We start from the raw sequence: 15,272 nt of genomic DNA on the forward strand, positions 1-15,272 counted from the left end.
CAAAAATTAATTGATGCGAAGTACACGACTGCAAATGTGTTCCATTTGAGGAGTAATGATACCTGGAACTAGTTCCACCATACAGTCCAAGCTTCAGACGAAAAGACATACAGATTTCGTCAGATGCAAATAAAATGGTTGTATTCTTGTTGATTCCGTTTCCACCATGAAAAAACATATGTGCTTTGTCAAAAGAAAACTGGGCAGGGAGGGCAGCGTCGCTTTTAAAACATGTTCGATAACACAGGAAAATTTACCAACTGGACGAAGGCTGCTGGCTTAGGAAACAAAAAAGAAAAAAAGTATGTAGTTTTACTTGATAAGTTTGCAGTTCAGACAACGAGACTATGATAATGTTAGGTAAGTGGATATAATCAGAAAATGAAGTCACACAAACAGAAACAATTACGCAGAATGTTATCCCACAAATGGGAAACTATTTTAAGGGAAGACAGGAAACTGATAGCGACTCCTATTTCGACACACACTCGTTATCGTTCGAAATACCTGTTTACAGACAGAGAGGTATTTTACGTAAAAACAAGTTTACCAGTGGCCACTCTATTCCTACGCTTCTTCTAGTTACTTATATGATTTTGCCACTTGCGGAGTATCGGAGCATAGATTTGGAACATACCTGCAGGAAAGAGCTTACGCCCATGATGACCGCTGTCACGATGAACACGGCGCAGTACCAGTATGTCTGACTGCGGACAACAGCAGGGTCCGGGTGAGAAAGGACCTGAAAGAAGGGAAACGGTTTGTAGGAGTCACTGAAGAAAATTTACCGCTAATCTTCTCTTCTTGAAACACTAATTTACTTTATGCCTACATAATTAGTATTCAGAAAAGTAAAAAGACACATTAAAATCTCTTAGTATCTCCTACATTTTGTTTGACAGTCCTATGGTAAGTAATATACACGTGCATGAGGCTTTAGTTCTACACTAATCCTGCTTTGCATTTGTTCGATATGATTACAAACAATATTTAAAGGAGGAAGTCCTCTTTACCATTATTTAAAAGACATTACAAGTGGAACTAATGTTATCTGTTAAAAGACTTGTGAACAGGCGGGAGGCACGTCAATGTTGATGGAAGTTTAGATGCTCAAGAACGGTGAAGAGAACTTGAAAGCTGTTCATTAGAAAATGGTTTTCAAATCAATTACTTTAACGCGAGTTATTAAGCGCTGGCGAGGTATAAAGACACACTAAGTGCGGATTTCGTGTGCTTTGAATTGCACTACCTTTATCTCGTTCTCCAACGTGTAGGATTTGCTATAAGTGGTGAGAATCAAGGCCGTACAAGCTTAATGTCCACAATATGGTATATCTTTATGATATAAAAAACAAAGACACACCAAGAAGGAATTATCCGAATGGGACGGGGATCGGTGGATGTGACGTACATGTACAGACAAACAATGACTACAGTTTCAGTAAAAAATTGATGATTTATTCAAGAGTAAGAGCTTCATCAAGAGAGCAAGTCAATGACGCGTTGTTCCACCTCTGGCCCTTATGCAAGCTGTTATTCGGCTTGGCATTGACTGGCAGAATTCTTGGATGTCGTCCTGGAGGATATCGTGTCAAATTCTGTCCAGCTGGCGCTTTAGATCGTCCGAATACCGAGATGATCCTCAAACCTTGTCCATAATGCTTCAAACTTTCTCAAGTGGGGAGAGACCCGACGACCTTGCTCGCCAGGTAGGTTTTGGCAAGTACGAAGACAAGCTGTAGAAACTCTCGTCGTCTGCGGGCGGGTAATACCTTGCTGAAATGTAACCCCAGCATGGCTTACCAATAAGGGCAACAAAAGGGGGCGAAGAGTACCGTCGACGTACCGCTGTGCTGTAAGGATGACGCGAAAGACAGCCAAAGGTATCATGCTCTGAAGTGAAACGGCACTCCAGACTATCACTCCTGGTTGTCAGGCCGTATTGCGCCTGAGCCGTAGGGAAGCCAGAAAATCTGCTAAGGCTCAGTCTAGATACAGTGGGAGTCAGCGAGGCGAAGTGGAAAGATGATGAGGATTTCTGGTCGGATAAGTATAGGTTAATATGAACAGCAGCAGAAAATGGTATAACAGGAGAAGGATTCGTTATGAACAGGAATGTAAGGCACAGAATGAGTCACTGCGAAGAATTCAGTGTTAAGGTAGTCCTCGTCAGAATCGACAGCAAGCCAACACCGACGACGATAGTTCAGGTATACATGCCGAAGTCGCAAGCGGTAGATGAAGAGGTACAGAAAATGTATGAGGATATTGAATGGGTATTTCAGTACGTTAAGGGAGATGAAAATCAAATAGCCATGGGGGACATGAATGCAGCTGTAGAGGAAGGAGACGAAGAAAGGGTTACTGGAAAATATGGTCTTGGTACAAGGAGTGAGAGAGCAAAACGACTAATTGAGTTCCGGAAAAATTCCAGCAAATTATAGCGAATACTCTGTTCAAGAATGATAAGAGGAGGAGGTATAGTTGGAAAAGGCCGGGAGATACGGGAAGATTTCAGATAACATCATCGTCAGGTAGAGATTCTGAAATCAGATACTAGATTGTAAGATGTAACCAGGAGGAGATATAGACTCAGATCACAGTTTAGTAGTGATAACGAGTAGGCTGAAGTTTAAGAGACATGTCAGGAAGAATCAATGCGCAAAGTAGTACTAAGGATGGAGAGATATGAGCGAAGATCTTCAAGGCTATAGAGAGACAAGGAATACCTCAGCACGTAGTTCAGTTGAAGAGGAGTGGACCTCTCTGAAAAGGATAATCACAGAAGCTGGAATGAAAAACATAGGTACAAATAAGGTAACTGCGAAGAAAACATGGGTAAAAGGAGAAATACTAGAGTTTATCGATGAAAGAAGGAAGTACAAAAATCTTTGATGAAATTCAGGAACACAGAAATGTAAGTCACTTTGGTATGAAATAAATAGGAACTGTCAGGAAGCTAAGGCTAAATGGCTGCATGAAAGTAGTGAAGTTATAAAAAAAAAATGTCGCCAGGACTGATTCAGCATATAGAAAAGTTAAAAGAACTTTTGGTGAAATTAAAAGCAAGGGTGGTAATATTAAGAGTGCAATGGTAGTTCCACTGTTACATTCAGAGGAAAGAGCTGATGGGTGGAAAGAGTGCATTGAAGGACTATATGGCTGAAGACTTATTTGAGGTCGTGATACAAGAAGAGGCAGTAGCCGATATAGGAGAGATATAGAACCCTATATTAGAATCAGACTTTAAAAAATCTTTGGAGAACTTAAGATCAAACAAGACAGAAGCGATGGATAACATTACATAAGAATTTCTGAAATTATTGGGGAAGAGGTAACAAAACAACTACTTACGTTTGTGTGTAGAATGTATGAGACTGGCGACATACCACAATTCTGAAGACTGAAGGAGTTGACAAGAGCGATAAATGTCGCACAGTCAGCTTAACAGCCCATGCAACCAAGTTGCTGACAAAAACAACAAACAGAAGAATGGAAAAGAAAATTGAGAATGCGTTAGAGGACGATCAGTGCGGCTTCAGGAAAGATAAAGGCACCAGAGAGGCAATTATGAAGGTGCGGTTGATAATGGAAGTAAGACTAAAGACACTTTAATACGATTTGTCAACCTGGAGAAAGCATTTGAAAATTTAAATGGTGCAAGATTTTCGAAATTCTGAGAAAAATATGGGTACACTATTGGAAAAGAAGGGTAATACAAACTGATTACAAGAGACGAGAGGGAACAGTGAGAGTGGAAGACCAAGAACAAAGTACTCGCCTTAAAAAGTTTGTAAGACACGGATGTAGTCCTTTGTCTCTTCTATTCAGTCTATACACTGAAGAAGCAATGACGGAAATAAAACTAGGGTTCAAGAGTGGAATTAAAATTATGGATGAAAAGACATCAATGACAAGACTCGCTAATGACATTGCTATCCTCAGTGAAAGTGAAAAGTATTACAGGACCTGCTGAATGGAATGAACAGTCTAAATAAGTACAGAATGTGAATTGAGAGTAAACAGAAGAAAGACGAAAGTAATCACAAATATCAGAAATGAGAAACTTAACATTAGGATTGGTGATCACGAAACGGATGAAGCCAAAGAATTCTGCTACCTAGGCAGCAAAATAACCCATTGCGAACGGAGCAAGGATGAAATCAAAAGCAGACTTGCACTAGCAAAGAGGGCATTCTGACCAACAGAAATCTACTGGTATGAAACACAGGGCTTAATTTGAGAGGAAATTTCTGAGAAAGTAAGTTTGGAGCACAACATTGTGTGGTAAGGAAACAGAAGAGAGTCGAAGCATTTAAGATGAGATGCTCCAGGAGAATGTCGAAAATTAGCTGGACTTCCCGCAGAATTGGCAAGGAATGAAATATATGGAAACATTGACAAAAAGAAGGGACAGGATGGTAGGACGTCTCTTAAGACGTCACGGAATAACTTCCATGGTACTAGAGGGAGCTGTAGAAGATGAAGTTTGTAGAGGAAGACAGAGATTGGAATACACGCAGCAAATAATTGAGGACGTAGGTTGCAAGTGCTACTCTGAGATGAAGAGGTTGGTGCAGGGGAGGAACCCGTGGAGAGGAGCAGCAAACCAGTCAAAAGCCTGGCGACTAAAAACTGTCTCCAGACACGTCTTCACTGGTGTCGGGGCCCAATACGACGAAACAGGACTCATCACTTAAGGCAGTTCTTCTCTTGTCTATGATATTCTAAGCTGAAGAAATCCTTGAAAGATTCTTAATTCAAAAGAATACTGGAATACGATTTCTTGTAGACTGTGATATGATTAGAGATAACGCGAAAACTCACAAGGACAAGTTCCTACCGGTGTATAAACCGAAAAATAAACGCTCCAGGCACGTCCTGTCAGCTAACACTTATTTCTGTAAACTTCCGAGCAGTGTTCGGAGTTTATATCTCGCTTAGGAAGAGATTTTATTGTAACTACACTGATGTTTGTTGTACGAGTGCTAAGTTTTTATGGGAGAAATTTTTAGTTTTTTTTATCTTTGTAGCCTGGTAATGCACACTTACAAACTATTCTTTTTGTGTTACTTTAATTAACTGAAAGGCAACACCTCCAAATTTTTATGTGAATACTCTTAAAATTTTTTGAATAAAATAAACGTTATTAACACTATCTTTTTGTTCTTGGCGTCTACGTACTTGTTTCTCAACATAGGCACCCTGGTGACGGGCACATGGCTCCCAACGAGAAACAAGTTTGTTGATGACATCAGAGGAAAATGTTTGACTTTGTTGACAGAACCACGACCTCAACTCTGTTTGCACTCCTTCTTCAATATCAAAGTGGAGTCCTCGAAGGTGTTCTTTAATTTTTGGAAACAGATGAAATTCAGATGAGGCCAAGTTGGAGGATGATCCTGACAGTGAACACTAGGCGTCAGATTGTTGCAGACGTTGCAGAATATGTGTGTGGCCTGAGATTGTCACGCTGAAGGAGGGGCTGTTCCATGTGTGGACGAACTGTTCCAATTCGAAACCCAATTGCAGAACAGTATTGCAGAACGGTGTTTCTCACTTACCGACGTAGTTACATCAGACACTGCCATGTTACGCGCTACATATAGGAGCTCTGTAGCGGCAGGGGGTTGCAAATAGGTAGATATGAAGCATAAAGTTGTAGAATGTTAATACTGTTTGTTTTATTTAAAAAGCATTCAGAGCTTATAAAAAATCTGAGGCATTACTTTTCAGCACGCTCTAGTACAAATCTGATGACAATAGCCTGAACATCGTAATACGATGAGGTGACAAACGTATGGGATAGGAACACGCACATATCAAAACGGCGGCAGTGTCACGTACACAAGGCATAAAAGGGCAATGCATTGTCGGAGCTGTCATATGAAGTCAGGTGCTTAATGTGAAAAGCTGTCCGACTGATTATAACCGCATGACGGAAATTAACAGACTCTGAACGCGGAATAGTAGCTGGAGCTAGACGCATGGGACATTCAGTTTCTGAAATCGTTAAGGAATTCAGTATTCCTAGATCCACAGTGTTAATAAGGTGCCGAGACAAAATTTCAGGCATTACCTCTCACGAAGGACAATTCAGTGGCCGACGGCCTTCACTTAACGACCGGGAGCAGCGGCGTTTACGTAGAGCTGTCAGTGCTAACAGACAAGCAACACTGTGGGATGTAGGACTTGCAGCCATTCACGGAGTTTCATTCAAACAACGATGGGATTTTCATGGTGGTACAGTTGTTCGCGACTTGTTTGATGAACATCCTGGAAAATTCGAGCGAATGACTTGGCTACCCAGATGAATAACATCGAACATTCATAGGACATCGTCGACAGGTCAGTTCGTGCACAAAATCCTGCGCCGGCAGAACTTTCGCAATTATGGCCGGCTATATAAGCAGTATGGCTCAGTATTTCTGCATGGGACTTCCGACGACTTGTTGAGTCCATGCCACGTCGAGTTGCTGCCTAACGCTGGGCAAAAGCGGGCCCCACGCGATATTAGGAGGTATCAGAGGACTTTTGTCACCTCAGTGTATTTCACACATAGTTCACCCGTATCACTACTGAATTTTGCCCGGCAGTTTCGCTTTCAAACATATCTGTGTTTACGATGTCATATTTCCTGAACTTTGTGTCGTACAATGATATTATTTTGGAAATACATTAGGCGGAATGCGTGAATACCGTCTACGAAGTGTCTCGCGACTACAGTTAGAATCTGTAGATTAAAAGGTCATGCCTTATGCGGCAGTTTTACCGCATGAACAGCGAAAATGTAGTAGCCATAAACTTGTTTCGTTTCATAATTTTGTCGAGGCTGTCAGACATTAAAAGTTCGGTAATGGTTGGAAATTATGTATGAAGTTTGTTCCAAGTCACTAAGTGCTCTCATTCTCAGATACTGGATGAAGGAAGTCTCGATATCCGCGCGCCGTGGGCTCTCCCCATCTCTCTGGTGGGTAGGTGATTCTTACCCTCTCAGCGATTCTTTCCAGATAGAAAGTGATGCGTGTACCAAGTTTGTTGAAATCGGTCCGTGGTTTAGGAGGGGAAGTTCAACAAACATACTTACATACCTACAGAGATTTTTATAATATGTATGAGTGTAATCGCTTCAACTGAAACGGTCTTCTCTGGGAGACGACGATCACGAGGTGGCGCAGTGGTTAACACACTGGACGAGAATTCTGGGGAACGCCGGTTCAGACAGGTGTCCGGCAATCCAGACTTAGGTTTTCCGTGATTTCCATAAGTCGCTCCAGGCAAAAGGACACGGCCGATTTCCTTCCCCATCTTTGACACCATACGAGCATGTGCTCCATCTCTGATGACCTCGGTGTCGATTGGACGTTAAACCCAGTCTTCCTTCCTTCGTAATACGACCTCCATGACCTTGCATCCTCCCCCTCTTTCCGTTTATACTCGCGCCTGTGTGCTGTTTCAGTGTACAAATCAAACCCGCCCCTGTTCGGTCACGGTTTCTCTAACAAGGCGACTCTACGAACTGGCGTCCTCAACTTCCTCCATACGTAATAAGACTCGATAATTAGTGTCCGGGCATCTATTTCCAAAATCAGTACTATGAAATTATCGAAAATACACGAAATTTTTTTTGAAGATAAGACGAGTTCTGAGCGCTCTAAAACACAAAACATTCGTAGATAATTGCTGGTAGCTTTTAGAGAGCAGTCTACATCTACTGCACAGAAATAGGCTACTTGGGAGAGGACACAGTGATGCAGTCGTCTGAAAGGATATACCAACAATTAATCTGATGCGCTCCTAAGCACTCTGTGACAATGATATTTCCCCACACGAACTGTTCGCTAGTACTGGAGCACAGTCGCTCGACGTCACTATAGAAACCTTCCCAACTCTTGCTAAGAAATATAAAATCAGATTGACACCCTTAGTCTTGGGGAAGTTAATCGGATGAGAAAAAGGTCTCTATAGTCACCGAAACCAACATAAATACGTTAAAGCTCGAACAAATTTTGCCACCAGATTAGAAATTTTACCTGGCCGATAAACACAATGTTCACGCCTCGCATGTTCAAAACTTGATATTTTCCTCGCCAAACTCAAGGGCAATGATATGTAGGAACGTATCAACTATTTGTCATTACAGCATTAAAACCTTTAATTTCATCTGGGAAACAGATATGAACTGGCAGGGCACAATTTTCTGGGTGAGGTTCTCGAGACAGGTTAAGAGGAGAAAATGACCACTAAGAGTTCACCTTAGTCAGTAACATCAGCTGAAGCAACAAGACAGTTGGTCAACTAATGTCAAGCTTAAAAGAAATACATTTAAAATGCAGACTCTTTGAGACCATATCTGGGAATGCAACACATAGAAATCATCCTATGGTATAACTATCTGCTTTCGTTTCATATTATTGTTACTATTTTTATTATTGTTAGAGAAGGAAATATGTTCTTGACTCTCATGTCAATTGCATAAGTGCACAGTTTAAGTAACGAAAATTGAGTAGATCTATTTCTTTTATAAAAGGTTTGAACAAATCATACGCATTGTTATCGTAACTATCACATGTTCATCTTCTTGTAACACACACGAAATTCTTTTTTTTAGAAAGAAACATAAATCCTGTAGCAGTTGTTGCAACTCTGCTGTTTAATTTCTCTGATTTACGTTTTAAAGCACTTCAAACAATATATAACACTTCGTAAAGACAATCTTCTGAAAGGTGGTCTAAAACGATTTCATGTTGTCTAAAAAACAGGTTTCTATGGGTACAGAATATTCAGTGGTACAGTTGGCCTCCTTATCGTACTACTATTATCATTAATTTATTGTTTGATGTAAATAATATGAAGGATAAGCTGATGATGTGCATCAACATTTGTAAAAACGTTGCTATTCTTGTGTTTCAGTTTAGTAAAAGATTTAGCTTAAAAGAAGTAACTGGGTATGTAATATACAAGTGAGTTAATCGTACAGTCCTCGGCTTGACTCTTATTTCTTAAGAAATGGAAATTTCAACACGTATTGAATCTCAAGTTTTTAATAAAACTAGCACCTACTTATTTTTAATTAGTAACCACACGAAATACGAATACCAATATTTGCAATATGCTAATTAATTTTTTAATTGTTTTCTTATGGAGGTTCACAGTCTCAATGTGTTATGAGAAAGAAAAAATAGTCCAAGGAGGCTGTATTTTGTTTACTATCCGTGCAATTGGCAAACTTCAACTGTGGGTAATTTTCAGGCACGTTGAAACATTAGTTTGTGAATCAATTGTCTACAAAGGTCTTGCATTTCTTCAGATGATCGCAGCTTGTAGACATTTAATGTTGAACTGGAATCACTCGTTCAATTTTGCCATTTTTGTAAACATCCATTAATAGTAAGTAATTTTACCTCAGTCCATATTTGGCAAAGTTTCTAAATTTTTTTGTGGGGGTCCACAGGCTCAACGCGATTTCAGAATGTAAACATGGTTCATGTAAGCCGCAAGACCCCCAGAAAAATAGTTTTTTAAAAATCTTTAGCAGATATAGAACGGGGTTAAATTATATACTATCAACAGATGTTCGCAACATGGTAAAACTGAAAGAATGTGTGCGATTCAACAAAAAATGTCTACAAGCTGCGGTCATCCCAAGACATACGAGAGCTTGTAGATAATTGATGTACAAACCACTGCCAACATTTTGGAACGGATTACTGTTGCTTGTAAACGACACTCGGTTAAAACTGCCCAACTGCACGGCTAATAAACAGAACACAGCCTCCTTGGACCATGATTTCATCCTCAAAGCATTAAAATTAGATAAAAAACGCGGAAAATCAAATATAAAATTAAATGTATTGTTATTTTGAGAGGTACTGATGTGCAGAATAAATTTTTTCATTTAAAATGGGGAGTTTCATGTCAGTGTCCAGTCTCAGTTTATTCTCATATAGCTAATAATTAAAAGTAAAAAGAAATTATTTTTATTAAAATTATGAATCAATTTTAAAATGAATGTTTCCATTTGAAAATTAATGTAAGATTGAAATAAAATTTGAAAATGTTGCTAGTGGAAGCAACAACTTCTTGATTGTAAGAATTGTACGCCACACACTCAACTACTGGCAGCTATGTTAAAGAATTCGAATTTTTTTGTTTTTATAATTAGGAAACTGTTAGGGGCCACTGACCTCCAAATGCCACGAAGAAAAAAATATTAGAGGTCTAGTCCGTAAAGCCCCGCTCTAAACTGACTCCAGAGTCACATGAAAGCCGTACAGGTTTAAGGTTTGGTACTGACCCCAATGACGTCCCCGTAGAAGATGCTGAAGATGGGGAAGCCGACGGCCACGACGAGCGCGCTGAGGGTGCCCGTGGCCAGCAGGCGCCACTCCGGGGCGCTGAGGCGCAGCACAGGCAGCACGCCCGCGCGACGCACCCCCACCCCCTCCACCCCATCCCCTTCATCCTCTTCCGTATTTTCCGACACGTCAGCTGCCGACCCCCTGCGGCCCACCACCGAGGAGGCGTCGCATTGCTCACTCTGCAGCCGCTCCAGGACCGGACGATCTTCTTCTACAATTGTCAGTCTCATACAGAACGAATATTATCAGCTTTTGGAATGCTTTATTATTGACAACTTAACATAGTTTACTACTTGAAAGCAGAGACATAAATAGATTTTATGCTACTTGATGCCACAGGGCTAATATTGTCAGATAACCCGTTTTAAATCAATTTCCAGTACCTAGTCGTAGGGGCTGAAACGAGTTATAATGAAAAACTTAGTAGTAACTCTGGCTGGGGAACTGAACATGTTTATAAACACTTACGAGCTGTGGGGGCCACCTTCACGAAATATATTAAACATCGCAACTAAAACAGGGAATAAGAAATTATTGAACATTCGGATAACGAATAGGGTAAGCTCGCGGGGCAGTGACTGAATACGCACAATTTTAGAAAATCGATTCTCCAGTAGACGTTAACTGCATACAAGAAGGCGCTGCCATCTCCAGATAATAATCGTCTGTACTTGATGTATTATACAAACACTTATCAGACTGCCAGTCGATTGTCGTGTTCTAAATTCCTCATAACAAATACTAGTTGAAGGTAAGCGGAACAGAAACTTTTGCTTTCTAATATTATGTTTCTTTAAATTTAGTTTAATTAGTTAACCGTTGCTCCGATTATGTGTTAGTTTGTGGTAGAATTTAAATCGGAGATCTCAAATGAGATTATGTTGCTTTTCCATCCAATGGAAAACGGTTTCCGTGCTACCAACCTCTGTAGCACTTACTTTCTGGGTGAGTAGGGGCATTAAATAAAAGCTGAATAGAGACAACACATTTTGCTGATTTATTTTTTACTATTTTCTCACAGGTGGGTTATGATAAACATAGTCGGACTGAAGATGATGTTCACGAAGCTATTGCTGGAAGGGTGGAGCACATGGCATCCTACAGAACTCTACAGAACTATTTGGGGAGCATCGTTCACGTCTTCACCATCGTCAACAAAGTGGTAATGACGGTAAGCTGAAGATGAATGGTGGACAAACTATGTTCACCGCCGAACAAGAAAAAGCTTAGGTTGTCAGCTTGTGTGTTCGTTGTAAGAAAAGCTGATTTATTCTTCGGAGAGCAAAATGGAATCTAACTTCAAGTTTTCAAGGCAACATCAAATGGCAGGAAATGATTGGCTATTTGCTTTTCGTAAGGGCAATCCTGAAATAACATACAGGAAGGTTGAAGGGCTCTCCTCATATCGTTGCAATAAGCACGACATTGAGCAATGTCTTACTTTATTGAATAAAACCGTGGAAGAATTTAATTTACCTGGTAAGCCACAATTGATTTATAACTTTGATGAATCAGTCTGCTAAATTAATAATAAATCAAACAAGAAAATGTTTGCGGCAAAAGGGTGCAAAGCTGTTTCATTCGTATTCTTGCGTAGAGAGGGGTGCCTGCACGAATGCTGTAGAAAATTTAATTCCACCAGTAGCAATATTTAAAGGCCTGACAATTTCCCTAGTGACTCATTGGCGACACTAGCAGACTCAGTTTGGATAAATGAAGGTGCCTTTTTTAAACGGTTGCTTCATTTTCAAATCTTAGGGTCCTGGAAGATGTCTCTTACTACTGGATGGACATACTTCTCATAAAAGTTTACAGGTATTGGGGTTTTGCGAGGAAAATTACGTGCACATAATGTGTTTACCTAGTCACACAACTCTTCGACTTCAGCCGTTAGATAGGTCAATTTTCAAACCTCTGAAGTCCTATTATGACAGTGAGAGTAATATTTTCATGAGAAACGATCAAAGGGAAGAAAAATTAACAAATTTCAAAGCATCCTTGTTGAAAGCAACCACAACTGCTACTGGTGAGAGTGGATTCAGAACAACAGGGGTTTATCCATTAAATGCAAATGTTTTCTCTGCACGTGAGTTTCGTCCTGGTTGCAACTCAAGGAATCGGCACCAAAAACCGGACGGAATCCAAGTCACCTTCGGTATCTTTCCGTGATCTTCTTCCACCTACGAAGAAACAATGGACCGCCGTCCATCGACAAGGAAGCTACAAGCAGTTCTCTTAACGTCTCCAGAAGATATGGCTGCGGTAAGAGGAGAAAAAAAAGTGAAAACCAGGAACGGAAAGTGGACTAGAAAAGGAGGGGGAGAATACTTACAGAATCATCATCCCCAGAATCAGAGGAACAAGATACAATGTGTGCATTTTGTTGTGTGAAATACGGTGTCCCCTTACCATCAAAACTGGAAGGCTGGATACAGTGCCAAGGAAGTGAAAAAGGAGTGGTACATGAAAAGTGCCTAGGGGCTGAGGGAAGGAAAAAGTTAGGAGTTTTTAAGAAATGACATTCAGAAGTGCAGAAGTTATCCTGAGACATTCAGTGTACCCACTTAATAAATATTTGGAGTCTACGACACTTAAAATAAGAAACGCTATTGTAACACTATTCCCATTCAGATAAGTGACTGTCGCCATTAATCCTCACTGACATGGATAAATAGGGACATGTGGTACCTAACTATTATCCTTCGTACATTCCTTATGTATCTGATTATAAAGCCCTATAATTTGTTCCTTAAGTATTACATTAAAGAAAGAACTGCAAACTTTACAGTTTATACTAATAATGAAACCATTATTATACTCTTCCAAATTTTTATCCCGACTCACTGAAGCTTACCATATGTTGTCTGAGAGGATGGTCTAAAGAGAAACCCCTAACACCGTGTCCTTTTTTACATATGTAATTCAAACGAAACAAACTTGTCAATTATAACAGAACCGCAAATATTCTGTTAACACAATGCGTTCCCTAATAGCCAAGAATAGATTAGAACAGATTTAACACTATTTTGTTACTTCTATGCTCTTCAGTCCAAAGACTGGTTTAATGCACCTCTCCACGCTAGTCTATCCCGTGCAAGTATCTTTATCTCTACATAACTACTACAACCTACATTCATTTCAGACTGCTAAATGTAGTCAATATTTAATCTCGATCTACAATTTTAACCTCCCATACCCCCCACATTACCAAAATTAATCACTGTTTGATGCCTCAGAATGGGTACTAAATGGCTCTGAGCACTATGCGACTTAACTTCTGAGGTCATCAGTCGCCTAGAACTTAGAACTAATTAAACCTAACTAACCTAAGGACATCACACACATCCATGCCCGAGGCAGGATTCGAACCTGCGACCGTAGCGGCTGCTCGGCTCCAGACTGTAGCGCCTAGAACCGCACGGCCACTGCGGCCGGCCCAGGATGGGTACTATCCGCCCGGTCGCTTCTTTTAGTCAAGTCGAGGCACTAGCTTCTATTCTTCAGTAACTGATCATCAGTCATCCGATACACCTATAATCTTCTGCAGTCTTCTTTAGCGTCACATTTCAGGAAACCCTAATCGTCGAAATCAGATTAACATTACGCAACAGATATACAACAGGCCACCATTTGAACAACCGATTAAGCAGGGGAATATGGTGTTCAGCGTTACTATGATGTGGCCATTAAAAGGTGCAAAGTTTTCTCGCTGTTAGAAAGGGAACAGGAGCAAATGTACTTACTCTTTGCTTAGCTGGTTTATGCACTAAGCCTCTCAGCGACAGCCCATCTTTATTTTAGTTTGTTCTTCCCTTGGTACTTGTCCAAACTTAATATAGATAGAGTAGACCTTCATGGTGCCTCAAAATCTGCAAAACAAATCTTCTCGGGAAATACATCACTTCCAATAATAACTACAACCAATTCGCTAGACGAACGGAGAATATGGTTATTAGAGTACTGTTTGCGCTTTTGCTGTATCGAATTACTTTAATGTAGAGAAAACTGCGAATCTTGAAGACAACAAGCAACAGAGTTAAAACTTGCATGAATGTATTACATGTTTAAATATGCAAATTATTTGCATTTCCAGACAACTGTAGAATGTCGGTAGCAGTTACGCCTTCTACATGCTGAATACCAGGAAAGTTTACGCACGTAGCTTGAATCAGGAACTGTGTTTGTTTGCTGCAAAACAAGTATCATGCATACAGACAGAGCGACGACATCTGAAGACTCACAGTACGTGACCTCTGTTGTGGATCCGCATAATGTGGCAACTGAGAGGCGCACCGAAAAAACTGCGCCAAACGACAATCCTAAGGAATGGCTCTGTGCTCGCTTTCCACATTAGTCCCGGTCCTGTGGACTGAATCACTGTTGGGCGATTCCGTATGCGGAATTTCTGAGAAGAAGAGACATTGCCACATCGTATTGGTCACCGTGGAATGGGCCCAGCATCTGAGATGGTACAGTGCTTAATCTAATATTTTACGTGCCGGAACGTACCTCCTCAGCCACGCAATGCCCCCCCCCCTTCCCCCCTCCAACCATAATAATAACAAAATCTGAGTGTGATAAAAATGACAATGAGAAATCATGGCTTTAACAAAATACTGTTCTGAAACTCACATTATTTAAAAAATAATTTCTTATAATCAAAACAATAAAACCATAAGATTTTGGATGAGTGTCTGTCGCTATAGCAGTGCCACTCTGATCCCTGGTTCTGTTCGATACACATCGGCACAAGTCAGTGTTCTTCACGGCTATGACGTCATGTTTTCAACTGCTACCAGCTGCAACGTTCAGACAGTTGCTTTGTAGTTGCTCATGAATGTGTGTCCATTATTAATTATTAAACCATTTAGTGATGTATGACGATAAATTTATTCATGACCCATCGGGATC

The 15,272-nt window shown here is 40.4% G+C and overlaps 1 protein-coding gene across 1 annotated transcript in view; it reads right to left on the reverse strand.

Annotated features, from left to right (window-relative positions):
- The window catches only part of LOC124606254 (ATP-dependent translocase ABCB1-like), a 129,751-nt gene that overhangs the window by 42,816 nt on the left and 71,663 nt on the right, over positions 1 to 15,272 (reverse strand). Inside the window, exons 11-12 of the mRNA XM_047138230.1 lie at positions 10,298 to 10,572; positions 638 to 742 (exon numbers count right to left, since the gene is read on the reverse strand). Of these exons, the coding sequence (XP_046994186.1) occupies positions 638 to 742; positions 10,298 to 10,572 (380 nt within the window). The remainder of the gene's footprint in view (positions 1 to 637; positions 743 to 10,297; positions 10,573 to 15,272) is intronic.

This window comes from Schistocerca americana, chromosome 3, assembly GCF_021461395.2.
Source record: "Schistocerca americana isolate TAMUIC-IGC-003095 chromosome 3, iqSchAmer2.1, whole genome shotgun sequence".
In the NCBI taxonomy this organism is placed as follows: Eukaryota; Metazoa; Arthropoda; class Insecta; order Orthoptera; family Acrididae; genus Schistocerca; species Schistocerca americana.